The sequence below is a fragment of the Oncorhynchus mykiss genome, chromosome 4, assembly GCF_057628025.1.
Source record: "Oncorhynchus mykiss isolate SJ-2025 chromosome 4, ASM5762802v1, whole genome shotgun sequence".
Lineage (NCBI taxonomy): Eukaryota > Metazoa > Chordata > Actinopteri > Salmoniformes > Salmonidae > Oncorhynchus > Oncorhynchus mykiss.
The window spans coordinates 3,961,751-3,988,551 of NC_143025.1; the positions used below are offsets into that span (position 1 = coordinate 3,961,751).

General features: G+C 43.9%; 2 protein-coding genes and 1 pseudogene across 3 annotated transcripts; 1 reads left to right on the forward strand and 2 right to left on the reverse strand.

Annotated features, from left to right (window-relative positions):
- Positions 1-3,377: 3,377 nt before the first annotated feature.
- LOC149983655 (uncharacterized) lies at positions 3,378-6,271 on the reverse strand. The gene is made up of 3 exons (XM_090230856.1): positions 4,954-6,271; positions 4,769-4,828; positions 3,378-4,557 (listed from the first exon to the last, which is right to left on the reverse strand). The coding sequence occupies exons 1-3, from the start codon at positions 6,161-6,163 to the stop codon at positions 4,037-4,039; spliced, it is 1,791 nt and encodes a 596-aa protein (XP_090086982.1). The 5' UTR covers positions 6,164-6,271; the 3' UTR covers positions 3,378-4,036.
- A 5,529-nt stretch (positions 6,272-11,800) lies between these two features.
- Positions 11,801-13,174, reverse strand: LOC149983656 (E3 ubiquitin-protein ligase TRIM47-like; annotated as a pseudogene). Its single transcript, XR_016495024.1, has 2 exons — positions 12,505-13,174; positions 11,801-12,103 (listed from the first exon to the last, which is right to left on the reverse strand). The product of XR_016495024.1 is annotated as an E3 ubiquitin-protein ligase TRIM47-like (transcript).
- An 11,730-nt stretch (positions 13,175-24,904) lies between these two features.
- LOC149983657 (E3 ubiquitin/ISG15 ligase TRIM25-like) lies at positions 24,905-26,449 on the forward strand. Its single transcript, XM_090230883.1, has 2 exons — positions 24,905-25,611; positions 26,040-26,449. Exons 1-2 carry the CDS (start codon positions 25,030-25,032, stop codon positions 26,220-26,222), a joined length of 765 nt encoding a protein of 254 aa, XP_090087009.1. The 5' UTR covers positions 24,905-25,029; the 3' UTR covers positions 26,223-26,449.
- Positions 26,450-26,801: the final 352 nt, after the last annotated feature.

Genomic DNA, 26,801 nt, shown 5'->3' on the forward strand with positions numbered 1-26,801 from the left:
CAATCTGCAGCGGCCACAATATTATTTATTTTATTCTGTTACAGCCCTTAAAGCTTTTTCATTTGTTCATGTTTATTCTTTCATTATTTTGCATTTATTGAATTCAAATGCTCCCGATATTTTTAGTTCAATAAATTTGGAGAGACCTACTTGGTGTTTTTATTGCTCTCGAAACGACTCACACAAACTTTAACTATAAGGAAAAACTGGGGCGGCAGGTAGTCTAGTGGTTAGAGCATTGGACTAATAATTTGAAAGGTTGCAACATCAAATCCCCGAGCTGATAAGGCAAAAATCTGTCGTTCGGCCCCTGAACAAGGCAGTTAACCCACTGTTCCCCAGTAGGCCGTCAATGTAAATAAGAATTTGTTCTTAACTGACTTCCCTAGTTACATAAAAACAGTTTACCTCTCATCTAGGTGGCCACCTGTTTGCTCAATTCGTCCAGAAAGACCTCTCTGCAGTCACAGAGATTTCCACCATTTGCTGGTCCCTTGTAGCCACTCCTGGCCAGCTCGCCATTTTTGTCGTGGAAATATTCGCTCAATTATATTTCTCAGATACCAGATCTTGTGAATTCAAATAGACTTTATTACAAAGTAACAAGCCGAGCTGGGCCATGGACCAACTGCCGGACTCAGTCTCAGTCCACTCCTTCTATACAGTTTCATGCTTATAGAAGTGTCATCGTCCCTCCACTTTATGCTAATAACCGGATCCCCTCGGCTTTACTCCACCATTGTTTCCAAATCTAAGTTCTTTACTCTAGGCGGGGTTCCCCTCCCCTCTAGTTCCTTGGATCAATTATATTGGTGGCGCACCTATACATTATTTCCAGGAAATAATAAGTACAGATCACTATAGTTCATTATAGAATTATACCAATAAGTACAGATAACTATAGTTCATTATATAATTATACCAATAAGTAAACTCATTTCTAGAAATACACATAGTGTCTTTGCTTATTCCCTTTAGTGATATTCAGCCTTTTAACAAGAAACACATTCTGTTAACAGAAAACACCTACACTATCAATTGCTGAAAAGAAACTACTACTAAAGGACATCAATAAGAAGAAGAGACTTGCTTGGGTCAAGAAACACGAGCAATGGACATTAGACCGGTTGAAATCTGTCTTTTCGTCTGATGAGTCCAGATTTAAGACTTCTGGTTCCAACCGCCGTGTCTTTGTGAGAAGCAGAGTAGGTGAACAGATGATCTCTGCATATGTATTTTCCACCGTGAAGCATGGAGGAGGAGGTGTGATGGTGCTTTGCTGGTGACACTGTCAGTGATTTATTTAGAATTCAAGGCACACTTAACCAGCATAGCAACCACAGCATTCTGCAGCAATACGCCATCTCATCTGGTTTGTGCTTAGTGGGACTATCATTTGTTTTTCAGCAGGACAATGACCCAACACCCCTTCAGGCTGTGTAAGGGCTATTTGACCAAGAAGGAGAGTGATGGAGTGCTGCACCAGATGACCTGGCCTCCACTTGATTTGTTGAACACGTTTTTGGTTACTACATGATTCCATATGTGTTATTTCATAGTTTTGATGTCTTCACTATTATTCTACAATGTAGGAAATAGTAAAAATAAAGAAAAACCCTTGAATGAGTAGGTGTGTCCAAACTTTTGACTGGTACTGTATGTTAAGGGGATTGTTCACCCCAATAGAAAGGTTCAAACCTCTAAATACCATCTTATTAGATGGATCCATTTCCCCCCATTAGTTTGGGATTCAGACCTGCAGTCATCTTGATTTCAGACCACTTTGGAGAAGTGATCCACAGGCAGTAAATCTATTGTAGAATAAATGGAACCTGGATCCATTTCATTCTATTAACATGGTTTATGTGTTATAGCAGTAATGGGGTTAAACTGATATTAAAATGACAACTCCATAGGTGGTACCAGGTCAGGGGAGTTCATCTCTGCTCCCAGCATCCCTGGGACAGTACTGATCAACACAGCTGACCTGATGCAGAGGTGGACCAGTGATGTTTTCCTCTCAGTGGTGAGACTTGCCCTTCCATTTGACACACCTTTACCTGATGAGATCATACAAGACGTTGCAGGCGTATTGCATGTGGTAACAGATGTGTTCAAATAGTATTTAAAATAATATTGAATACTTAATGAGCAGTGGTTGAATGAGTTTGTTGTAATGGAGCCAATACAAAAGTCCTAAAAGTACAAACAAACCCCGCCCACCTGGAGGACTAAAGGAAATGCTCAAAGAATTTTTTAGATATTAAACAGTATTTGAATCCAGGGTCGTAATGATTAGAGAACACTGTAGCAAAACATTTAGCAACAGAATTATTTTAGTTCAGTTAGTCCCTTCGTGTTTCAGTTCATATTCTTCAGTTTGGCGCCTCGTGAATATGATTCAGGTCTCTGTGGAAACATAAATGTAAATTCACCTTTGATTTTTACTCCTCACTTTCCTTTTCAGGTCCGTAGGGTTTTACTGCCCCCTGCTGGAGACTGGAGCACACTGCAGTCCCTTTCAGGTCCATAAGGTTTTACTGTCCCCTGCTGGAGACTGGAGCACACTGCAGTCTCTTTCAGGTCCATAGGGTTTTACTGCCCCCTGCTGGAGACTGGAGCACACTGCAGTCTCTTTCAGGTCCATAGGATTTTACTGCCCCCTGCTGGAGACTGGAACACACTGCAGTCCCTGGCTTTCTTTGTGCAGTCAGATGATGAGGAACTCATCAATACAGGTACTGTATGTAGAACCATAGTAAAGACCAGTATGGACTATCAATACAAGTACTATATGTAGTACCATAGTAAAGACCAGTATGGACTATCAATACAGGTACTGTATGTAGAACCATAATAAAGACCAGTATGGACTATCAATACAGATACTGTATATAGAACCATAGTAAAGACCAGTATGGACTATCAGTACAGGTATTGTATGTAGAACCATAGTAAAGACCAGTATGGACTATCAACACAAAGTGACCATTTAGAATGAGGCCCAATTCAATGAGAGGAAGTCTTAACAGAACTAGGGGATGACAGACAGGAAGTGGGGGGTGGAGATCTAATATATTGATATTGATGATAATGATATTGTAATAAATCTACACCCTGTTCCCTATGTAGAACACTACTTTAGACCTGGTAAGATGCACCGTAGTGCACTACGTAGGGAATAGGGAACCATTTGGAACAGAGACAGTAATTCCCCTGAACATCTTCCTCTTCCTCATCTGGTTTCTTGAACAGCCCTTCACTCTTCCCCTCCTCATTCTATTCTATCAGCCACACCACTAGCTTACCTCCACACAATACATTTACAAGTTAAAGACACACCTTGGAATAAATAACAAAGGAAAACTATTACTAGATGAAGTTGAGTGTTTTTTATTATTTCCCATCACCATAAATCATATTTAATCACTGAACAGTAGCAGACCTAACTTCATCTGTTCCTGACTCTGGATAGTGGATTAAAAAGACCATCAATCTCCAATAATATTAAAGTACTATTCTGAAAGTTACTGATATACTGAGTGGCAAGTCAAGAGATCTGCTGGTTTTATTGTTTGGTCAACAGCACCACCTGCTGGACAGGTTTAATGTTGCTGGACTGAGCAGTATGGGAGGATGAAAGATGACACATTTAGGGCCGGTTTCCTGGACATCTACATTGAACATACTGTTTAGTCCAGGACTAGGATTAATCTGTGTCTGGGAAACCAGACCATATAGTTTAGTAGAAAGTAAGTGATAACAGCTTGTAGTGGGCTGACTAGTCCTGAATTGTCCTTTAGTTCCTGGACCATTTTCCATGCAGCTCCAGGTGACAGAGAACACATCAATTAGGACCGAGCCAACAAGCTGATCAATGATACTGAGGAGAATTACATAGAGACAGAGAACCAACTGAGAAAACATATCAATGGTTCTGAATGACAACCAATATACATCAACACCAGACATCATGATTCATGGAAATGTACAAGATTAAAACATTGTATTGAATTTTAATGAATAACAAATCAGTTTACAGTTTAACCAGCTCAGCAGTATTATTATAATAATAGAGACTAAACCCAGGATAGAGGGGCTGAGTGAATGTGGTCTGGACTCTGTGGAGGAGGGTCATTGTGTCAGAGACACTGTAGAAGGACAGAGTACCTGCCTTGTGATCCAGGTACAATCCTAATCTGGAGGACTGAGGGCCTGATACTAAAGTCTCAACATTATTGTGTCTGAAACAATAACCATCACTATCGTAATCTAAACTCCAGGACTTGTTATTGTATCCAAATCCACTATTTGTCCCTGTTCTGCTGATGTCTTTATATGAGACTGCTGTATAAACAACATCACCACTCCACTCCACCTCCCAGTAACAGCGTCCAGACAGACCCTCTCTACACAGAACCTGACACCAGTTGGTGAATCTGTCTGGATGGACAGGATATGGTTGGACTTGGTGTGTACAGGTCACCTTTCTGTTCCCTTCAGACAGAGAGAGGTGTGTGCCTGCTGTGTTTGGGTCCAGTGTGAGCTGACAGGAATCTGGGAGAAGAGCAGAGACCAATGAGGGGAGTCAGAACAATAAGTTAAGTCAGATACTGTATCTACCCTGTCTTTGATTAGAGCACAGCAGAGATCAAATCAGAGAAATATGAGGAGTCAGATAGATACCCAGTCTTTGATTAGATCTACTATTGCTAGTAGAGTGTCAGTAAAAAGAGACTGTTAGTTATTTCACAATAAAGAGACTCACAATGTAACAACTGTTCTCTGGTCTTGGGCTCTGGAGGCAGTACAACATCCACTATATTCACTACAGACACACAAACACATTGACAGAGAGAGGGAATGTTATCATCAGACCATATCCCATATGTATATTACTAATAGGGAACTTTCAATGGTCTAAAGGTGATGTTCTTATTGTTTTCAACACACCTGTAGTGGAGATCTTGGTCCATTCTCCTTTAAGGAAGTCTTCTAGTTTCTCTCTCAGTTCAGACACAGTCTTACTCACATCTCCAAAGTACTGAAGAGGACGGACAACGATGCTGGGTAAGTCTGAAGATACACTGATACTGGAGAGAGACAGATACCTCTGGGGAGAGGGAGAGAGGGAGAGAGAGAGAGAGAGAGAGAGAGAGAGAGAGAGAGAGAGAGAGAGAGAGACTGATAACTCTGGAGAGAGAGAGAGACTGATAACTCTGGAGAGAGAGAGAGAGAGAGAGACTGATAACTCTGGAGAGAGAGAGAGAGAGAGAGAGTGAGACTGGTAACTATGGAGAGAGAGAAGAGAGAGAAAGGCTGATAACTCTGGAGAGAGAGGAGAGAGAGAGAGAGAGCGACTGATAACTCTGGAGAGAGAGAGAGAGAGAGACTGATAACTTTGGAGAGAGAGAGAGAGACTGATAACTCTGGAGAGAGAGAGAGAGAGAGAGAGAGACTGATAACTCTGGAGAGAGAGAGAGAGAGAGATACTGATAACTCTGGAGAGAGAGAAACTGATACCTCTGGAGAGAGAGAGAGAGAGAGAGAGAGAGAGAGACTGATAACTCTGGAGAGAGAGAGAGAGAGAGAGAGAGAGAGAGAGACTGATAACTCTGGAGAGAGCGAGAGAGACTGATAACTCTGGAGAGAGAGAGAGAGAGACTGATAACTCTGGAGAGAGAGAGAGAGAGAGACTGATAACTCTGGAGAGAGAGAGAGAGACTGATAACTCTGGAGAGAGAGAGAGAGACTGATAACTCTGGAGAGAGAGAGAGAGACTGATAACTCTGGAGAGAGAGAGAGAGACTGATAACTCTGGAGAGAGAGAGAGAGACTGATAACTCTGGAGAGAGAGAGAGAGACTGATAACTCTGGAGAGAGAGAGAGAGACTGATAACTCTGGAGCGAGAGAGAGAGACTGATAACTCTGGAGCGAGAGAGAGAGAGATAGAGAGAGACTGATACCTCTGGAGAGAGAGAGAGACAGAGAGAGAGAGAGACTGATAACTCTGGAGAGAGAGACAGAGAGACTGATAACTCTGGAGAGAGAGAGAGAGAGAGAGACTGATAACTCTGGAGAGAGAGAGAGAGAGAGAGAGAGAGAGAGACAGAGAGAGAGAGAGGAGGTCACGATCAGATGAGCTCCTGCATTTTTCAGCATTTTCTTTAAAAAAGATAGATTAGGAGTTAGAAAAACTTGGATTTTTTGTCAGGAACACATACTGGATTCTACCCTCTACAACATAACCCCTACTTCAAATCAAAACTTAAAACCTACAACCTGATTTTGTACGGAATTACGGAATCACCTGGAAGGTTCACTTACAACCAATGATTATTACCCTATACAGCAAATTCTCTGGAAAACAACAGAAACCTGAAACACCATCCAACCTGGAACTGAGTGAGTAATGTTTAGTCTGAAACTATATTTTACTTCCAAAAGCCAAGAAGAAAAATACACAACATTACTTTATAAGGACTGAATTCTAACATAATTCTGCCAAGCTTGATACAGCTTCAACTAGCACTGACGTGTCAAGTGAGAGGTGTCAAAGTCCATTAGCCCAACAATGGCAGGAGAGTCACACAGTCTACCCCAACCAAATGGAGAGGCCTTAGAAGCTCCCTCCCGCTGTTCAGAGGTAATTAAAATACAGTACCCTGTGCATGTAAAGAATGATAAGGCAAGAAAAGACCACAAGAAGAAGCTCCTTATGGAAAATCAAGAAACACTTTTTGCTGACTATTACAAAAATGGGAACATCAGCAACCTTATCTTCCACACAAACCATCCCCTGGCATGGCACAGTGCTATATTAGCACACTACCCCTTTGTTAAGAAAGGGGGGGTTAACGAGGGGTGGAAACTCAGAATAACGAGGACTCTGAGTCAGGTAATATAAATATCTATAAGTCTGGAACAGTAATGGTACAGGGTAACCCCAAACAGTTTCAGCTGGACTTTCACCTAATCAAAGAATTAGCCCAGCAGGAGAAGCTCTCCCTTGATAAAGATACCCCCACCCCGAGCGGGTCAGACCAGACCTCTTCATTACGTAACCCCACAGACGAGCAACCCCCAGCGGAGAGTCAACCTCCCAGCACAGATTACCACTCCCTCATTTAAAATGAAGGACAAATTCACCCAGCTGGAGGTAAAGCAGGTGGAGCTGGAACAGCAGGTAATTACACTTCAGTCAGCACAGACCCAGACAACAGTCCAGCACAACAAGACCCCCTTAACCAGACCTGGAATGCTGGAGGTGGAGAGAGACATATCTGCACTCTGGACAGTGGTGAGACAACTACAACAGGAGAAAGAGGAGAAGAACAGAGCACTCGAGGAGAGGATCAGACTGCTTGTGCAGGAGAGGTTGAGGGGGATGGAGGAGAGGGTGAGGGGGACGGAGGAGAGGTTGAAAGGGACGGCGTGTGACAGAGAACAACCCACTAGAGAGGTGGCCACCCCCACAGAGAAGCCAGCAGAACAGCCCACCTCAGCACCCGACAAAAGTCTCGACACCACAGCAGAACAGTCCACACCAGACCCTGATCATAGAGTTGACATCACAGCAGAACAGACAAATGAAGAACCCCAAGCCCAGAGGCTCTCACCCCCTCTGAGCACCCCCCCTGTCAGCCACCCTGATAGCCCTTCTGACAACCCCCCCACACCCACTGAGGACAAACACAAGACACAGATTGTACTACTTATGGACTCAAATGGGAAATATATAGAAGAAAAAAACATTTTTCCCAAACACAGTGTGTCTAAACTCTGGTGTCCAAACACCCAGCGCGCCCTCGACCTTCTGTCTAAGGACCAACTAGGCTCACCCAGCCACATAATAATACACACAGGCACAAACGACCTGAGAGCACAGCAGGAAAGGGTGGCCACAGCACTGAAGGGAGTGATTGAAAAGGCTTCTTCTACTTTCCCCAAAGCACAAGTGGTTATCTCCACCCTGCTACCACGAAAATACTTCCACCCTGCCACAATACAGCGGGTAAATGCAAGTATTTCCCGTGACTGTGCCTCAAAACCAAATGTTTTCCTGGCCCACCACTCCACCCTGGACTTGAACAGCCTATATGACCAGGTCCATGTCTACAAGGCAGCAGTGCCCACCCAGGACATCGCTCTCAAACGTATCCCCAACACTTCACACAGGAGCAACAGATCAATAGACACCCCACCCAGACAAGCGAGACACCCTCCCAGAACTGCAGGACCCCCCCTGGACCTACACATAGAGGACCCACGCCAAGAGGAATTACATCCAGACCACAGCACACCCAGACACATCCACACCCCCACCCCAACCAATCAACACCCCCCCACGTCAACCATTCCCACACCCCATTTAGGCCCCCTCAGATCAGACCTATGCCACTCCTGCCCACCCCATGCACCCCACCCCGCAAAGAGGGCCTCAACATGGAAGCCACACATACGCCAAGGTAGTGAGCGGGCAAACAGTCCCAACCCCCACTCTCACACTCGCCCAAGCCAATGGCATGTACCAGATGCTCAGCAAGCTCTGCTCACACTTACTGGCCTGAGACCAAACCACGACCAACAACATTGGACAATATTGGACACCAACAACACACGGACCCACTGGTTGCCCTCTAGGTTACAGAGAGCTGGTAGTCCCATCCACCAAACTACCAGGTGTGAAACAGGGAAGGGACTCAGGGGGGTATGCTAATTTGGTATAGAGCACACCTAACTCACTCCATTAAATTAATTAAAACAGGAACATTCTACATTTGGCTAGAAATTCAAAAGGAAATTATCCTAACAGAGAAAAATGTCCTCCTGTGTGCTACCTATATGCTACCTATGTGCTACCTATATCCCCCCACTAGAATCCCCATATTTTAATGAAGACAGCTTCTCCATCCTGGAGGGGGAAATCAATCATTTCCAGGCACAGGGACATGTACTAGTCTGTGGCGACCTAAATGCCAGAACCGGACAAGAACCTGACACCCTCAGCACACAGGGGGACACACACCTGCCTGGAGGTGACAGCATTCCCTCCCACATATGCCCCCCTAGGCACAACTATGACAACACAACCAACAAAAACGGGTCACAACTCCTGCAGCTCTGTCGCACGCTGGGTATGTACATAGTCAATGGTAGGCTTCGAGGGGACTCCTATGGTAGGTACACCTATAGCTCATCTCTTGGCAGTAGTACTGTAGACTACTTTATCACTGACCTCAACCCAGAGTCTCTCAGAGCGTTCACAGTCAGCCCACTGACACCCCTATCAGACCAAAGCAAAATCACAGTCTACTTAAACAGAGCAATACTCAATCATGAGGCATCAAAGCCAAAGGAACTGAGTAATATTAAGAAATGCTATAGATGGAAGGAATGCAGTTTGGAAACCTACCAAAAAACAATTAGGCAACAACAAATTCAATCCCTTTTAGACAATTTCCTGGGTAAAACGTTCCACTGTAATAGTGAGGTGTAAACTTGGCGGTAGAAAATCTTAACGGTATATTTGACCTCTCAGCTTCCCTATCAAATCTAAAAATCTCAAATAGAAAACCAAAGAAAATTAACAATAATGAGACAAATGGTTTGATGAAGAATGCAAAAATCTAAGAAAGATATTGAGAAACCTGTCCAACCAAAAACATAGAGAACCGGAAAACCTGAGTCTACGCCTTCACTGTGGTGAATCACTAAAACAATACAGAAATACACTACGGAAAAAGAAGGAACAGCATGTCAGAAATCAGCTCAATGTAATTGAAGAATCCATAGACTAACCACTTCTGGGAAAATTGGAAAACACTAAACAAACAACAACACGAAGAATTATCTATCCAAAATGGAGATGTATGGGTAAACCACTTCTCCAATCTTTTTGGCTCTATAACAAAGAATAAAGAGCAAAAACATATACATCTCTGAATAATTTTGCACGCCCAATTTTTCAGTTTTTGATTTGTTAAAAAAGTTTGAAATATCCAATAAATGTTGTTCCACTTCATGATTGTGTCCCACTTGTTGTTGATTCTTCACAAAAAAAGACAGTTTTATATCTTTATGTTTGAAGCCTGAAATGTGGCAAAAGGTCGCAAAGTTCAAGGGGGCTGAATACTTTCGGAAGGCACTGTATCTTTGGGAGGAAGTCCAGCCTGTTTGACAAAAATATATATTTTTTTCTCCAATTTTTGCAGCCATTACTGACAACTAATCAAATGTAATGTTTTTTACCAAAAACTCTACATGGAAAGCAGAAAGATGTGATCAATTAAATACAACGTTAACTAGATATTATCTGTGTCATTTATAGCCTGGCACAGATAGTAAAACTACTGTAGCGACCCGCACAGACAGCTGTGTGTTATCAAATCAAAAGTCAAATCAAATCAAATTTATTTATATAGCCCTTCGTACATCAGCTGATATCTCAAAGTGCTGTACAGAAACCCAGCCTAAAACCCCAAACAGCAAGCAATGCAGGTGTAGAAGCACTTATGTTTTCGGCTAGTAGGTGGTTGTGTTGTACTTACCAGTTCCCAGTGTTCGCGGGGTCCGACATGCCAATCAACCTGCTATCTGCCAATCACAGGAATGCCTGGGATGTTCTGATGCCGGGCATCCTGGTGGTTGGCGGAGTGGCGTGGAGGGGGCGGGGCATTGGAAGTTAAGGTTCAGCCTTTGTTCTCTCTCTTACGTCTGGGCTTCACAAGAGAAGGTCCCGATTGGCTTGTGGGGTATCTTTCATTTATTTGGCGTGAGCTAAGGCCAAACAGTAGCCTGTGTAAAGTTGCTAATTAACCGTCAATTTGTAACTCAATCCTCTGTCTGGACAATTGTTCCTTTATGATCTAGTCAGGTCATTACACTACATTAAATACAACGTTAACTAGATATCATCGCCACATAACTTATGTCGAATTTAAAAGACACCGTTACCGTTAGTAACGTCTGTTACACTGTAACTTACAGGCAGCCTCACATAAAAACCTATTGGTTAACAAAGCTTTGATTATGACCAAAGTCTATAGTAGTGAAAACTCTCTCTCTATTCTAACTTACCACACATTCACATCACTGCCTCGACATGAATGTGTCCTGTCAGAGCCGTTTCCTGTCCGTTAACTGTTAACAGTCTCGAGCCACAGCTTAACCAATGAGCTACAAGGAGGACTGACAGTCACGAGCGGTGCAGCAGCCTCTGCAGCAGCAGCCTCCCCCGGGTCCTAGTGCCCGCCCGGTAAGACGGTTAAGATGCGATGGAACGGTTGACGGAGAGAAAATAAATCACAGAGAAAATATATTGACTGATATATTGAATAGTTTAGGGAAGCTTTAGCTTTGGCTTTAATACATTCTGAAAATACTTGAAAACCAAAAGAGAAAAGAATAGTTGCCCTCCTCAGGAACAACAAAACCCTCACAGACCAACTTCTTCTTCTATGATATAATGGAGGTCCTCAAACCAACGTTAAAGGTGCATGGCGCCACCTACTGTGCTGGAGTGTGTTCAATCACGGTTTACACCACTCTAAATCCTCCTACCTTACTCAGTACTTCTGAGAAAATAACAGAGTCCCACTAACTTCTAATAGACCCTCCCCCATCCTCCAAATCCCTTCCAAGTGTAATGTTTACTGTTCATTTCTGATTGTTTATTTCACTTTTGTTTATTGTCTATTTCACTTTCTTTAGCAATGTAAACATATATTTCCATGCCAATAAAGCCCTATGAATTTAATTCAATTGAGAGAGAGACAGCTCCATTTTAATGTATAGGGGACATGAGTCGTCATGGTTACTCATGGTTATGTGATGAGGCAGCCCAGTTGGTTACATGAACCAGTCTATTCTCTGAAAGGGGTCCAGACAGCCTGTTCCCAACAGTGGGGTCAGTGGGATTGGATAGGGGCCCCTCTCTCTCTCTCTCTCTCTCTGACTGGAGGAGAGAAGTGAAATGGTGTGTCTCCTCTGGTCAACAATACTCACCTTGAAAGACTCCATAGCCTGTTGGAGCTCCTTCAGCTTCTTCTCTCTCTCCTGGAATCTCTGCTGGACCTTCTGCTGACTCATCCCCAGCTGCCTCTGTGGAGAATCACTCTTCAATGAGCTATCAAGCTTTATTAGTCCAGTAGATCAATAGTATAGTAATGTGACATAGGACCCATAGAGAGGAAGGTCTACAATCCTGAGGAAGTCCCTTTACAATATTATATTATGTTGCAATGTGAATGATTATAGTTTGTATGGTAGGCCTACATGTATCAAGGGGTTGAGACTGAACTTTGGACTCATAAAAGGCCATTCAGAATGATAATAGTGTTTGACTTTAGAAAATGGTGATACATTTGGAGAATCTGGTTCAATATATAAATAAGGTTTGTGTTCATAGTTGTGGATCCATTTAATTTGAATGATCTCATATTCAAACAGATCTTTAATTATTTGTTTATCAGACAGTCACCAACAAGTTGTTCTGGTCTTACCTGTTTCTCAGTCCTCTCTGCTGCAGCTGACACTGTATCATGGCCTTTATGTTCATCCATTGTACACAGATAACAGATACACTGCTGATCGGTACGACAGTAAACCTCCAGCAGTTTGTCATGATGAGAGCAGATCTTCTCCTGTAGTTGTGCGGTGGCTTTGACCAGCTTGTGCTTCTTCAAAGCAGAAAATTCATAGTGAGGTTGGAGGTGAGTCTCACAGTAAGAGGCCAGACACACCAGACAGGACATGAGGGCTTTCTGCTTCCTGGTCCCAGTGCAGAAATCACACGCCACATCTCCAGGTCCAGCATAGCACAGAGCAGGAGGGGGAGCAGCCTGGAGTCCTGTCTTCCTCAGTTTCTCCACCAGCTCAGCCAACATGTTATTTTTCCTCAGATTAGGCCTTGGAATGAAGGTCTCTCTGCACTGAGGACAGCTATAGACCCCTTTCAGATCATCCTGATCCCAGCAGCCCTCAATACAGCTCCTACAGTAACTGTGTCCACAGGGAATAGTGACCGGCTCCTTCAGTAGATCCAGACAGACAGAACAACAGAACTGGTCCTGGTCCAGCAGAACTCCCTGCTGAGCCATTTGGACGGTTGTTCACTCTCACACAGACAGACGACACAGAGACTCAGATCAGTTTTGTTTCCTCAGAAGAGAACTTGTGAAGGGGATGGACTTCCTGGTTCTGCCAGAGGGCTGGGGTTAAAGGGAGGGAAGGAAGGAGTGAGAGAGGGAGGGGTTAGAGGAAGGGAGGGAGAGAGAAAACTGCAGGCAAAGTTGAGAAGTGTCACGTTCTGACCTTTATTTCCTTTGTTTTGTCATTATTTAGTATGGTCAGGGCGTGAGTTGGGGTGGGCAGTCTATGTTTGTTTTTCTATGATTTTGGGGATTTCTATGTTTCGGCCTAGTATGGTTCTCAATCAGAGGCAGGTGTCATTAGTTGTCTCTGATTGAGAATCATACTTAGGTAGCCTGGGTTTCACTGTGTGTTTGTGGGTGATTGTTCCTGTCTCTCTATATTAAAGAACCATGAATAACCACCACGCTGCGTTTTGGTCCGCCTCTCCTTCACCTCAAGAAAACCGTTACAAGAAGGCCTTAGTTCCTAGGACCCTTAATATAGAATAAATTAAATAGAGTGGTTAGAATATATAAAGGGTAACAGTTTCTATGAAGTACATATCTATAATGCTTTTAATGAATGTTGTAAAGTCTTAAACTGATGTGCTGTGATACTAACTATAAGTGTCCATAATAACTCATACGTGGTTGTAAAACTGTACAATGTGTTCGGGTTAGGACCCTTAATATTAAATAGAGTGGTTAGAATATATAAAGGGTAACAGTTTCTATGAAGTATATATCTATAATTGAATTACCTTTAATGCCTTAACTCACTTATAATACATAAGTGTCTATAATGATTAATACGTGGTTGTAATGAGGAGGGAACTTGATATTGATACAATGTACTGTAGGTGAAATGAATACTGTATGTACAGACTGATCATTGAGAATGAGGTAATACTTTACATTACAGTGTGGTTATTACTGACAGGTCTAGGGTCAGGGTTAGAGGTACTACATTCAGCAGTAACCCTAGAATGGAACACTTTACATTACAGTGTGGTTATTACTGACAGGTCTAGGGTCAGGGTTAGAGGTACTACATTCAGCAGTAACCCTAGAATGGAACACTTTACATTACAGTGTGGTTATTACTGACAGGTCTAGGGTCAGGGTTAGAGGTACTACATTCAGCAGTAACCCTAGAATGGAACACTTTACATTACAGTGTGGTTATTACTGACAGGTCTAGGATCAGGGTTAGAGGTACTACATTCAGCAGTAACCCTAGAATGGAACACTTTACATTACAGTGTGGTTATTACTGACAGGTCTAGGGTCAGGGTTAGAGGTACTACATTCAGCAGTAACCCTAGAATGGAACACTTTACATTACAGTGTGGTTATTACTGACAGGTCTAGGGTCAGGGTTAGAGGTACTACATTCAGCAGTAACCCTAGAATGGAACACTTTACATTACAGTGTGGTTATTACTGACAGGTCTAGGGTCAGGGTTAGAGGTACTACATTCAGCAGTAACCCTAGAATGGAACACTTTACATTACAGTGTGGTTATTACTGACAGGTCTAGGGTCAGGGTTAGAGGTACTACATTCAGCAGTAACCCTAGAATGGAACACTTTACATTACAGTGTGGTTATTACTGACAGGTCTAGGATCAGGGTTAGAGGTACTACATTCAGCAGTAACCCTAGAATGGAACACTTTACATTACAGTGTGGTTATTACTGACAGGTCTAGGGTCAGGGTTAGAGGTACTACATTCAGCAGTAACCCTAGAATGGAACACTTTACATTACAGTGTGGTTATTACTGACAGGTCTAGGGTCAGGGTTAGAGGTACTACATTCAGCAGTAACCCTAGAATGGAACACTTTACATTACAGTGTGGTTATTACTGACAGGTCTAGGGTCAGGGTTAGAGGTACTACATTCAGCAGTAACCCTAGAATGGAACACTTTACATTACAGTGTGGTTATTACTGACAGGTCTAGGATCAGGGTTAGAGGTACTACATTCAGCAGTAACCCTAGAATGGAACACTTTACATTACAGTGTGGTTATTACTGACAGGTCTAGGGTCAGGGTTAGAGGTACTACATTCAGCAGTAACCCTAGAATGGAACACTTTACATTACAGTGTGGTTATTACTGACAGGTCTAGGGTCAGGGTTAGAGGTACTACATTCAGCAGTAACCCTAGAATGGAACACTTTACATTACAGTGTGGTTATTACTGACAGGTCTAGGGTCAGGGTTAGAGGTACTACATTCAGCAGTAACCCTAGAATGGAACACTTTACATTACAGTGTGGTTATTACTGACAGGTCTAGGGTCAGGGTTAGAGGTACTACATTCAGCAGTAACCCTAGAATGGAACACTTTACATTACAGTGTGGTTATTACTGACAGGTCTAGGATCAGGGTTAGAGGTACTACATTCAGCAGTAACCCTAGAATGGAACACTTTACATTACAGTGTGGTTATTACTGACAGGTCTAGGGTCAGGGTTAGAGGTACTACATTCAGCAGTAACCCTAGAATGGAACACTTTACATTACAGTGTGGTTATTACTGACAGGTCTAGGGTCAGGGTTAGAGGTACTACATTCAGCAGTAACCCTAGAATGGAACACTTTACATTACAGTGTGGTTATTACTGACAGGTCTAGGGTCAGGGTTAGAGGTACTACATTCAGCAGTAACCCTAGAATGGAACACTTTACATTACAGTGTGGTTATTACTGACAGGTCTAGGGTCAGGGTTAGAGGTACTACATTCAGCAGTAACCCTAGAATGGAACACTTTACATTACAGTGTGGTTATTACTGACAGGTCTAGGATCAGGGTTAGAGGTACTACATTCAGCAGTAACCCTAGAATGGAACACTTTACATTACAGTGTGGTTATTACTGACAGGTCTAGGGTCAGGGTTAGAGGTACTACATTCAGCAGTAACCCTAGAATGGAACACTTTACATTACAGTGTGGTTATTACTGACAGGTCTAGGGTCAGGGTTAGAGGTACTACATTCAGCAGTAACCCTAGAATGGAACACTTTACATTACAGTGTGGTTATTACTGACAGGTCTAGGGTCAGGGTTAGAGGTACTACATTCAGCAGTAACCCTAGAATGGAACACTTTACATTACAGTGTGGTTATTACTGACAGGTCTAGGGTCAGGGTTAGAGGTACTACATTCAGCAGTAACCCTAGAATGGAACACTTTACATTACAGTGTGGTTATTACTGACAGGTCTAGGGTCAGGGTTAGAGGTACTACATTCAGCAGTAACCCTAGAATGGAACACTTTACATTACAGTGTGGTTATTACTGACAGGTCTAGGGTCAGGGTTAGAGGTACTACATTCAGCAGTAACCCTAGAATGGAACACTTTACATTACAGTGTGGTTATTACTGACAGGTCTAGGGTCAGGGTTAGAGGTACTACATTCAGCAGTAACCCTAGAATGGAACACTTTACATTACAGTGTGGTTATTACTGACAGGTCTAGGATCAGGGTTAGAGGTACTACATTCAGCAGTAACCCTAGAATGGAACACTTTACATTACAGTGTGGTTATTACTGACAGGTCTAGGGTCAGGGTTAGAGGTACTACATTCAGCAGTAACCCTAGAATGGAACACTTTACATTACAGTGTGGTTATTACTGACAGGTCTAGGGTCAGGGTTAGAGGTACTACATTCAGCAGTAACCCTAGAATGGAACACTTTACATTACAGTGTGGTTATTACTGACAGGTCTAGGGTCAGGGTTAGAGGTACTACATTCAGCAGTAACCCTAGAATGGAACACTTTACATTACAGTGTGGTTATTACTGACAGGTCTAGGATCAGGGTTAGAGGTACTACATTCAGCAGTAACCCTAGAATGGAACACTTTACATTACAGTGTGGTTATTACTGACAGGTCTAGGGTCAGGGTTAGAGGTACTACATTCAGCAGTAACCCTAGAATGGAACACTTTACATTACAGTGTGGTTATTACTGACAGGTCTAGGGTCAGGGTTAGAGGTACTACATTCAGCAGTAACCCTAGAATGGAACACTTTACATTACAGTGTGGTTATTACTGACAGGTCTAGGGTCAGGGTTAGAGGTACTACATTCAGCAGTAACCCTAGAATGGAACACTTTACATTACAGTGTGGTTATTACTGACAGGTCTAGGGTCAGGGTTAGAGGTACTACATTCAGCAGTAACCCTAGAATGGAACACTTTACATTACAGTGTGGTTATTACTGACAGGTCTAGGATCAGGGTTAGAGGTACTACATTCAGCAGTAACCCTAGAATGGAACACTTTACATTACAGTGTGGTTATTACTGACAGGTCTAGGATCAGGGTTAGAGGTACTACATTCAGCAGTAACCCTAGAATGGAACACTTTACATTACAGTGTGGTTATTACTGACAGGTCTAGGATCAGGGTTAGAGGTACTACATTCAGCAGTAACCCTAGAATGGAACACTTTACATTACAGTGTGGTTATTACTGACAGGTCTAGGGTCAGGGTTAGAGGTACTACATTCAGCAGTAACCCTAGAATGGAACACTTTACATTACAGTGTGGTTATTACTGACAGGTCTAGGGTCAGGGTTAGAGGTACTACATTCAGCAGTAACCCTAGAATGGAACACTTTACATTACAGTGTGGTTATTACTGACAGGTCTAGGGTCAGGGTTAGAGGTACTACATTCAGCAGTAACCCTAGAATGGAACACTACATTACAGTGTGGTTATTACTGACAGGTCTAGGATCAGGGTTAGAGGTACTACATTCAGCAGTAACCCTAGAATGGAACACTTTACATTACAGTGTGGTTATTACTGACAGGTCTAGGGTCAGGGTTAGAGGTACTACATTCAGCAGTAACCCTAGAATGGAACACTTTACATTACAGTGTGGTTATTACTGACAGGTCTAGGATCAGGGTTAGAGACATATCTAGGACTAAAAAGAGAAGACGTTTTACAATCAGAGTTCTTTGTGTCTCTTCTTAGTCACACAGATCCCCCACATCTTATAGGTGGACGGGGTTATGAACATATACAATACATTATTTCTGAAACCAGATGAAATTAAACTGTCTTTCAGCAGGAAAAGCTTCTCTAATAATCCTAACCATGGCTGGGTGTCTTCAGAGACTGAGAGGTAGAGAGACACACTGTCAAGGTGACAGGTATCCTAGTGGTTTAGAGACTGAGAGGTAGAGAGACACACTGTCAAGGTGACAGGTATCCTAGTGGTTTAGAGACTGAGAGGTAGAGAGAAACACTGTCAAGGTGGCAGGTATCCTAGAGGTTTAGAGACACACTGTCAAGGTGACAGGTATCCTAGTGGTTTAGAGACTGAGAGTTATAGAGACAAGTCAAAACATCTGGCTCTTTCATGTCCAAACTCTTATTCTATTCTAGTCATTATATGATATTGTATTATATAATATGATGATATATTACATCCATAGAATCCACTCAGTGTAATGATGACTGTGTTGTGTACATTGATTGAATGGTTAGGACTCTCTCTCTGTAGTCACAGTTTATATCCCAAGAGACCAGGAGACCTAAAGGAAGCATTCAACACTGCATCCCTACATCCAGTCATAGTAAACTGTCTGTCTGTCTGTCTGTCTGTCTGTCTGTCTGTCTGTCTGTCTGTCTGTCTGTCTGTCTGTCTGTCTGTCTGTCTGTCTGTCTGTCTGTCTGTCTGTCTGTCTGTCTGTCTGTCTCTCTACTGTGACAGATGTAAATACAACCAACTTCCCTGAGGTGGTTGTTGTTGCTGTCTGTGCTGCACAGCTATTTTCAGTTCTCTCCAGAGATGGTAGATCAGGTTCAACTCTGGCTGGGCCAGTCAGAGACATTCAGAGACTTGTCCCAAAGCCACTCCTGAGTTGTCTTGGCTGTGTGCTTAGGGCTGTTGTACTGTTGGAAGGTGAACCTTCACCCCAGTCTGAGATCCTGAGCGCTCTGAAGCAGGTTTTTATATTGGATCTATCTGTACTTTGCTCTGTTCATCTTGCCCTCAATCCTGACTAGTCTCCCAGTCCGTGCCGCTGAAGAACATCCCCACAGCTTGATGCTGCACCACCATGCTTCACCGTAGGGATGGTGCCAGGTTTCCTCCAGACGTGACGCTTGGCATTCAGGCCATAGAGTTCAATCTTGGTTTCATCAGACCAGAGCATCTTATTTCTCATGGTCTGAGAGTTCGTTAGGTTCGTTAGGTGCCTTTTGGCAAACTCCAAGCGGGCTGTCATGTGCCTTTTACTGAGGAGTGGCTTCCGTCTGGCCACGCAAACATATAGGCCTGATTGTGGGAGTGCTGCAGAGATGGCTGTCCTTCTGGAAGGTTCTCCCATCTCCACAGAGGAACTCTGGAGCTCTGTTAGAGTGGCCATCAGGTCATCGGTCACGTACCTGACAAAGGCTCTTCTCTCCCGAATGCTCAGTTTTTCGGGTGGCCAGCTTGAAGGAAGAGTCTTGGTGATTCCAAATTTCTTCATTTAAGAATGATGGAGGCCACTGTGTTCTTGGGGACCTTCAATTCTGCAGAAATGTTTTGGTACCTTTCCCCAGATCTGTGCCTCGACACAATCCTGTCTCGGAGCTCTGCGGACAATTCCTTCAACCTCATGGCTGGTTTTTGCTCTGACATGCACTGTATTGGACCTTATATAGACAGGTGTGTGGTCAGAGAAACCACAACCTTCTGGCCAGCAGTCCTGTGTGCTGTCAGAGAACCCTCAACCTTCTGGCCTGCAGTCCTGTGTGCTGTCAGAGAACCCTCAACCTTCTGGCCTGCAGTCCTGTGTGCTGTCAGAGAACCCTCAACCTTCTGGCCTGCAGTCCTGTGTGCTGTCAGAGAACCCTCAACCTTCTGGCCAGCAGTCCTGTGTGCTGTCAGGATGAAGAACAGTTTGTTCAACTGCAGAGACCAATCACAGTCCCTGGTCTGTCCTAGAAGTAGTGGTAAACAGTTGTTTTCTGCTATCCACTTAATGTGTCTCTCTGCCCAGTAGGTCTATCAATGAATCATATCATCTCTTTGATCATTACGTTAAGCCTACTACTAACTTCAATGTCTATATTGTCATCCACCTGAACTCAACCCGGTTGATGCTGTCCTCTGTTGCTGGTCTCTACTGAAGCTGGGTTGTGTTCACACACCATAATGTCTATATTGTCATCCACCTGAACTCAACCCTGTTGATGCTGTCCTCTGTTGCTGGTCTCTATTGAAGCTGGGTTGTGTTCACACACCATAATGTCTATATTGTCATCCACCTGAACTCAACCCTGTTGATGCTGTCCTCTGTTGCTGGTCTCTATTGAAGCTGGGTTGTGTTCACACACCATAATGTCTATATTGTCATCCACCTGAACTCAACCCTGTTGATGCTGTCCTCTGTTGCTGGTCTCTATTGAAGCTGGGTTGTGTTCACACACCATAATGTCTATATTGTCATCCACCTGAACTCAACCCTGTTGATGCTGTCCTCTGTTGCTGGTCTCTATTGAAGCTGGGTTGTGTTCATTTGAGCACAAATCATAACAAAATGTGTTGCAAAACTAAACAGTCATTTGACATTGAACAATTTCAGATAGTTCTCTACCTCCTGTTTCACTGTGTTTTCTTCTGTATTGAGTTTCTAAACACGACCCTGTCCGTTATTGACTTCTTCTCTGTCCGTCTCTGTAGTGGTCTGATGTTGTTGTTGTATTGACCATGTTGTCCTCTGTTCTTATTTCCCTCAGTGGTCTGTTGTTGTTGTTGTTTTGACCATGTTGTCCTCTGTTCTTATTTCCCTCAGTGGTCTGTTGTTGTTGTTGTATTGACCATGTTGTCCTCTGTTCTTATTTCCCCCAGTGTTGTTGTTGTTGTTGTTGTTGTTGTTGTTGTTGTTGTTGTTGTTGTTGTTGTTGTATTGACCATGTTGTCCTCTGTTCTTATTTCCCTCAGTGGTCTGTTGTTGTTGTTGTTTTGACCATGTTGTCCTCTGTTCTTATTTCCCTCAGTGGTCTGTTGTTGTTGTTGTATTGACCATGTTGTCCTCTGTTCTTATTTCCCTCAGTGGTCTGGTGTTGTTGTTGTTGTTTTGACCATGTTGTCCTCTGTTCTTATGTCCCCCAGTGGTGTTGTTGTTGTTGTTGTTGTTGTTGTTGTTGTTGTTTTGACCATGTTGTCCTCTGTTCTTATGTCCCCCAGTGGTGTTGTTGTTGTTGTTGTTGTTGTTGGTGTTGTTGTTGTTGTTGTTGTTGTTTTGACCATGTTGTCCTCTGTTCTTATTTCCCCCAGTGGTCTTGTTGTTGTTGTTGTTGTTGTATTGACCATGTTGTCCTCTGTTGAGCCGCTCTGCTCTGACCTCCCTAGAAACACTGGTAGGAGGCAGCCTCAGCAATGGCAACAGACCCAGAAACAGGTGAGGAATGGATGAGGGGAGACGACACACAGAGAGATGCACACACACACACACACACACACGTGGTACAGTACTGTACTACAACAAGCAGGCTTAAACATCCCCTCTCCAAACACACACACACACACACACACACACACACACACACACACACACACACACACACACACACACACACACACACACACACACACACACACACACACACACACAGATGTGGTAAATTACTGTACTACAACAAGCAGGCTTAGCATCCCCTCTCCACACACACACACACACACACACACACACACACACACACACACACACACACACACACACACACACAGACGTGGTAAAGTACCTTACTCCAACAAGCAGGCTTAGCATCCCCTCTCCACACACACACACACACAGACAGATGTGGTACAGTACTGTACCACAACAAGCAGGCTTAGCATCCCCTCTCCACACACACACACACACACACACACACACACACACACACACACACACACACACACACACACACACGTGGTACAGTGGTACACACACACACACGTGGTACACGTGGTACACACACGTGGTACAGTGGTACACGTGGTACTCCAACAAGCAGGCTTAGCATCCCCTCTCCACACACACACACACACACACACACACACACACACACACACACACACACACACACACACACACACACACACACACACAGAGAGATGTGGTAAAGTACTGTACTACAACAAGCAGGCTTAGCATCCCCTCTCCAAACACACACACACATACACACACTTTACGTATTAACGCAAGGCTCCATGGGAAATGAAATTATAGCACTATTAGATCAGCCCCCCTTTTGAGAACATGTTTGAAGTTGACGACCAGTCTTCAACTACCATAAGACAGTCAGATCTTCTACCTTCCATCCTGACTGGGATTTACATTTAGTCATTTAGCAGACCCTCTTATCCAGAGACTTACAGGAGCAATTAGGGTTAAGTTCCTTGCTAAAGGGCACACCGGCAGATTTTTCACCTTGTGGGCTGATTTATAGTAGAGGGTAGGTTAGTCAGATGAATCATTGATGTGACTGAGGGGGAGTAGACAGACATTCCTTACTGCTGCAGATCTTAGCCTGAGTCCCAGTCTATTTGTGTCATCATGCCAACTCCTTGTCACTCATGGTGATGCCAAATGTTTGGCTTGACAATGACATCAATAGAGTTGGCGAGGACACAAATCTATGACCAGGCAACAGACACCTAGGATAATTTCTGTAGTCAACTCACACTGCACCAAAAACACACACACTAACACACTACCTGTATGTCCCCTCTGCCTAGGATCAGTAACCCACACTAACCCACTACCTGTATGTCCCCTCTGTCTAGGATCAGTAACCCACACTAACCCACTACCTGTAGGTCTCCTCTGTCTAGGATCAGTAACCCACACTAACCCACTTCCTGTATGTCCCCTCTGTCTAGGATCAGTAACCCACACTAACCCACTACCTGTAGGTCTCCTCTGTCTAGGATCAGTAACCCACACTAACCCACTACCATCTATGTCTCCTCTGTCTACGATCAGTAACCCACACTAACCCACTACCTGTAGGCCTCCTCTGTCTAGGATCAGTAACCCACACTAACCCACTACCTGTATGTCTCCTCTGTCTAGGATCAGTAACCCACTACCTGTATGTCTCCTCTGTCTAGGATAAGTAACCCACACTAACCCACTACCTGGATGTCTCCTCTGGGCAGGATCAGTAACCCACACTAACCCACTACCTGTATGTCTCCTCTGTCTAGGATCACTAACCCACACTAACCCACACCTGTATGTCTCCTCTGTCTAGGATCAGTAACCCACTACCTGTATGCCTCCTCTGTCTAGGATCAGTAACCCACACTAACCCACTACCTGTATGTCTCCTCTGTCAATCTGTTTTCTACCCAGAGAATGATGCATAGTTATTAGCTCGTAAGTTTCTACTGAAACAAACTGCCTTTGTGTACCTCAGGAATGCGGCCAAGTGCTGTTTGGGTGTGACCACTGTAAGTGACATGTCCTGTTTTTTGGTATCTGCAAAGGATCCAGCTGGGTGGAGACATGCCAGAGAACAGAAACTAGCTGGAGCAGCAGCACCTAAATATCATCAGAAAAGAGTCATGAAACTGGTGGTTATCACTGTCTGCACTCTATGCCTCCACCCATGTCTTCACACAGCTGCTACCTGCCATGTAGCCAAAGAGGTTGTACTTTTCTAGAAAAGATGAGACCCAACAGTGTTTGTTGAACTTTAGACTCTGCACTGTTGAGTGATGGTCAACTGATCCAGATTTGATCTGATAATAAAGTTGCTGTTTGAATAATCTAGTCTCTCTCCCTATTGGTTAGAATCTCCATGACAGGCCTCCCGAGTTGTCGGTGTCCTAAGGCACTGTATCTTACTGCTGTGCCACTAGAGATCCTGGTTTGAGTCCAAACTCTGTTGACCCAGTAGACCCATGGGGCGGTCCACATTTTGCCCAGCGTTGTCTGGGTTTGGGGAGTGTTTGGCCGGCAGGGATGTCCTTGTGCCAATGTGCACGAGCGACTCCTGTGGCGGGCCGGGCGCAGTGCACGCTGACACAGTCGCCGGGTGTACAGTGCACGCTGACACGGTCGCCGGGTGTACAGTGCACGCTGACATGGTCGCCGGGTGTACAGTGCACGCTGACACGGTCGCCGGGTGTACAGTGCACGCTGACACGGTCGCCAGTGTTTCCTCCGACACATTGGTGCTTCCGGGTTAAGAGGGCATTGTGTCAAGAAGCAGTGCGGCTTGGTTGGGTTGCGTTTCGGGAGGACGCAAGGCTCTCGACCTTTGCCTCTCGAGTCCTTATGGATGGTTCAGCGATGGGACGAGATTGTAACTACCAATTGGAAACTAGGAAAAAGGGGTAAAAAATACAACTATTTCGGATTTTAAATAAAAAATACAAAATACATTGGAGAGCAGTTCAGCCCAGTGTAATTCAAACGACAAAATACTCAGAAGTAATTCACATATATGTTTCAAATACATATAACATAAATACTGACCACCTCTGTCTACTACCCAACACACTGTCACACTTCCTTTCAAAGAAACCACACCCCCTCTACATACAGAGAACCCAGTCCAATAGGAAACCACTCCCCCGCTACATACAGGGAACACAGTCCAGAAGGAAGCCACTCCCCCTCTACATACAGAGAACCCAGTCCAGGAGGAAGCCACTCCCCCTCTACATACAGAGAACCCAGTCCAGGAGGAAGCCACTCCCCCTCTACATACAGGGAACAGAGTCCAGGAGGAAGCCACTCCCCCTCTACATACAGAGAACCCAGTCCAGTAGGAAGCCACTCCCTGTCCTCTGGTGTAGAGTTCCATGAAACAGAAAGTAATCTTTCACACTGCCACTGCTTAACCTACGGGAGAGAGCACCAAAATGGCAGAGAATCAGGAACTGTTCTGTTGCTCCATCTGTCTGGGTCTACTGAAGGATCCGGTGACTACTGCCTGTGGACACAGTTACTGTATGGGCTGTATTAAAGAAAGCTGGGATCAGGATGATCTGAAAGGTGTCTACAGCTGTCCACAGTGCAGACAGACCTTTATCCCAAGGCCTGTTCTGAACAGGAGCACTGTGCTGACTGAAGTGGTGAAGAAACTGAAGAAGACAGGACTCCAGGCTGCTCCCCCTCAGGCTCTGTGCTATGCTGGACCTGGAGATGTGGTGTGTGATGTCTGCACTGGGACCAGAAAGCAGAAAGCCCTCATGTCCTGTCTGGCGTGTCTGGCCTCTTACTGTGAGACTCACCTCCAACCTCACTATGAATCTCCTGCTTTCAAGAAGCACAAGCTGGTCAAAGCCACGGCACAACTACAGGAGAAGATCTGCTCTCATCATGACAAACTGCTGGAGGTTTACTGTCGTACCGATCAGCAGTGTATCTGTCTGCTGTGTGTGATGGATGAACATAAAGGCCATGATACAGTGTCAGCTGAGGCAGAGAGGACTGAGAAACAGGTAAGACCAGAACAACTTATTGGTGACTGTCTGATAAACAAAGAATTTAAGATACAGTAGGAACTAAATCTGTTTGAATATGAGATTCAAATTAAATCAATCCACGGCAGAACAAATATGAACACAAACCTTGACTATATAGATATGTTAACCCAGATTCTCCAAATGTATCTCCATTTTCTAAAGTCAAACACTATTATCATTCTGAATGGCCTTTTATGAGTCCAAAGTTCAGTCTCAACCCCTTGATACATGTAGGCCTACCATAAAAACTATAATCATTCACATAGCAACATAATATAATATTGTAAAGGGACTTCCTCAGGATTGTAGACCTTCCTCTCTATGGGTCCTATGTCACATTACTATACTATTGATCTACTGGACTAATAAAGCTTGATAGCTCATTGAAGAGGGATTCTCCACAGAGGCAGCTGGGGATGAGTCAGCAGAAGGTCCAGCAGAGATTCCAGGAGAGAGAGAAGAAGCTGAAGGAGCTCCAACAGGCTGTGGAGTCTCTCAAGGTGAGTATTGTTGACCAGAGGAGACACACCATTTCACTTCTCTCCTCCAGTCAGAGAGAGAGAGGGGCCCCTATCCAATCCCACTGACCCCACTGTTGGGACCAGGCTGTCTGGACCCCTTTCAGAGAATAGACTGGTTCATGTAACCAGCTGGGCTGCCTCATCACATAACCATGAGTAACCATGACGACTCATGTCCCCTAGACATTAATATGGAACTGTCTCTCTCTCAATTGAATTAAATTCATAGGGCTTTATTGGCATGGAAATATATGTTTACATTGCCAAAGCAAGTGAAATAGACAATAAACAAAGTGAAATAAACAATCAGAAATGGACAGTAAACATTACACTTGGAAGTGATTTGGGGGATGGGGGAGGGTCTATTAGAAGTTAGTAGGACTCTTTTATTTTCTCAGAAGTACTGAGTTAGGTAGGAGGATTTAGAGTGGTGTAAACCGTGATTGAACACACTCCAGAACAGTAGGTGGCGCCATGCCCCTTTAACGTTGGTTTGAGGACCTCCATTATATCATAGAAGAAGAAGTTGGTCTGTGAGGGTTTTGTTGTTCCTGAGGAGGGCTACTATTCTTTTCTCTTTTGGTTTTCAAGTATTTTCAGAATGTATTAAAGCCAAAGCTAAAGCTTCCCTAAACAATTCAATAT

Coding starts and splice junctions, on each gene's coding strand:
- LOC149983657 (XM_090230883.1), top strand. CDS start 25,030: ATGGCAGAGAATCAGGAACTGTTCTGTTGCTCCATCTGTCTGGGTCTA. Junction 25,612..26,039: donor CAGAGAGGACTGAGAAACAG/GTAAGACCAGAA, acceptor GATTCTCCACAG/AGGCAGCTGGGGATGAGTCA.
- LOC149983655 (XM_090230856.1), bottom strand. CDS start 6,163: ATGCTGAAAAATGCAGGAGCTCATCTGATCGTGACCTCCTCTCTCTCT. Junction 4,829..4,953: donor GACCAAGATCTCCACTACAG/GTGTGTTGAAAA, acceptor GTGTGTCTGTAG/TGAATATAGTGGATGTTGTA. Junction 4,558..4,768: donor CAGAGAACAGTTGTTACATT/GTGAGTCTCTTT, acceptor CTCTTCTCCCAG/ATTCCTGTCAGCTCACACTG.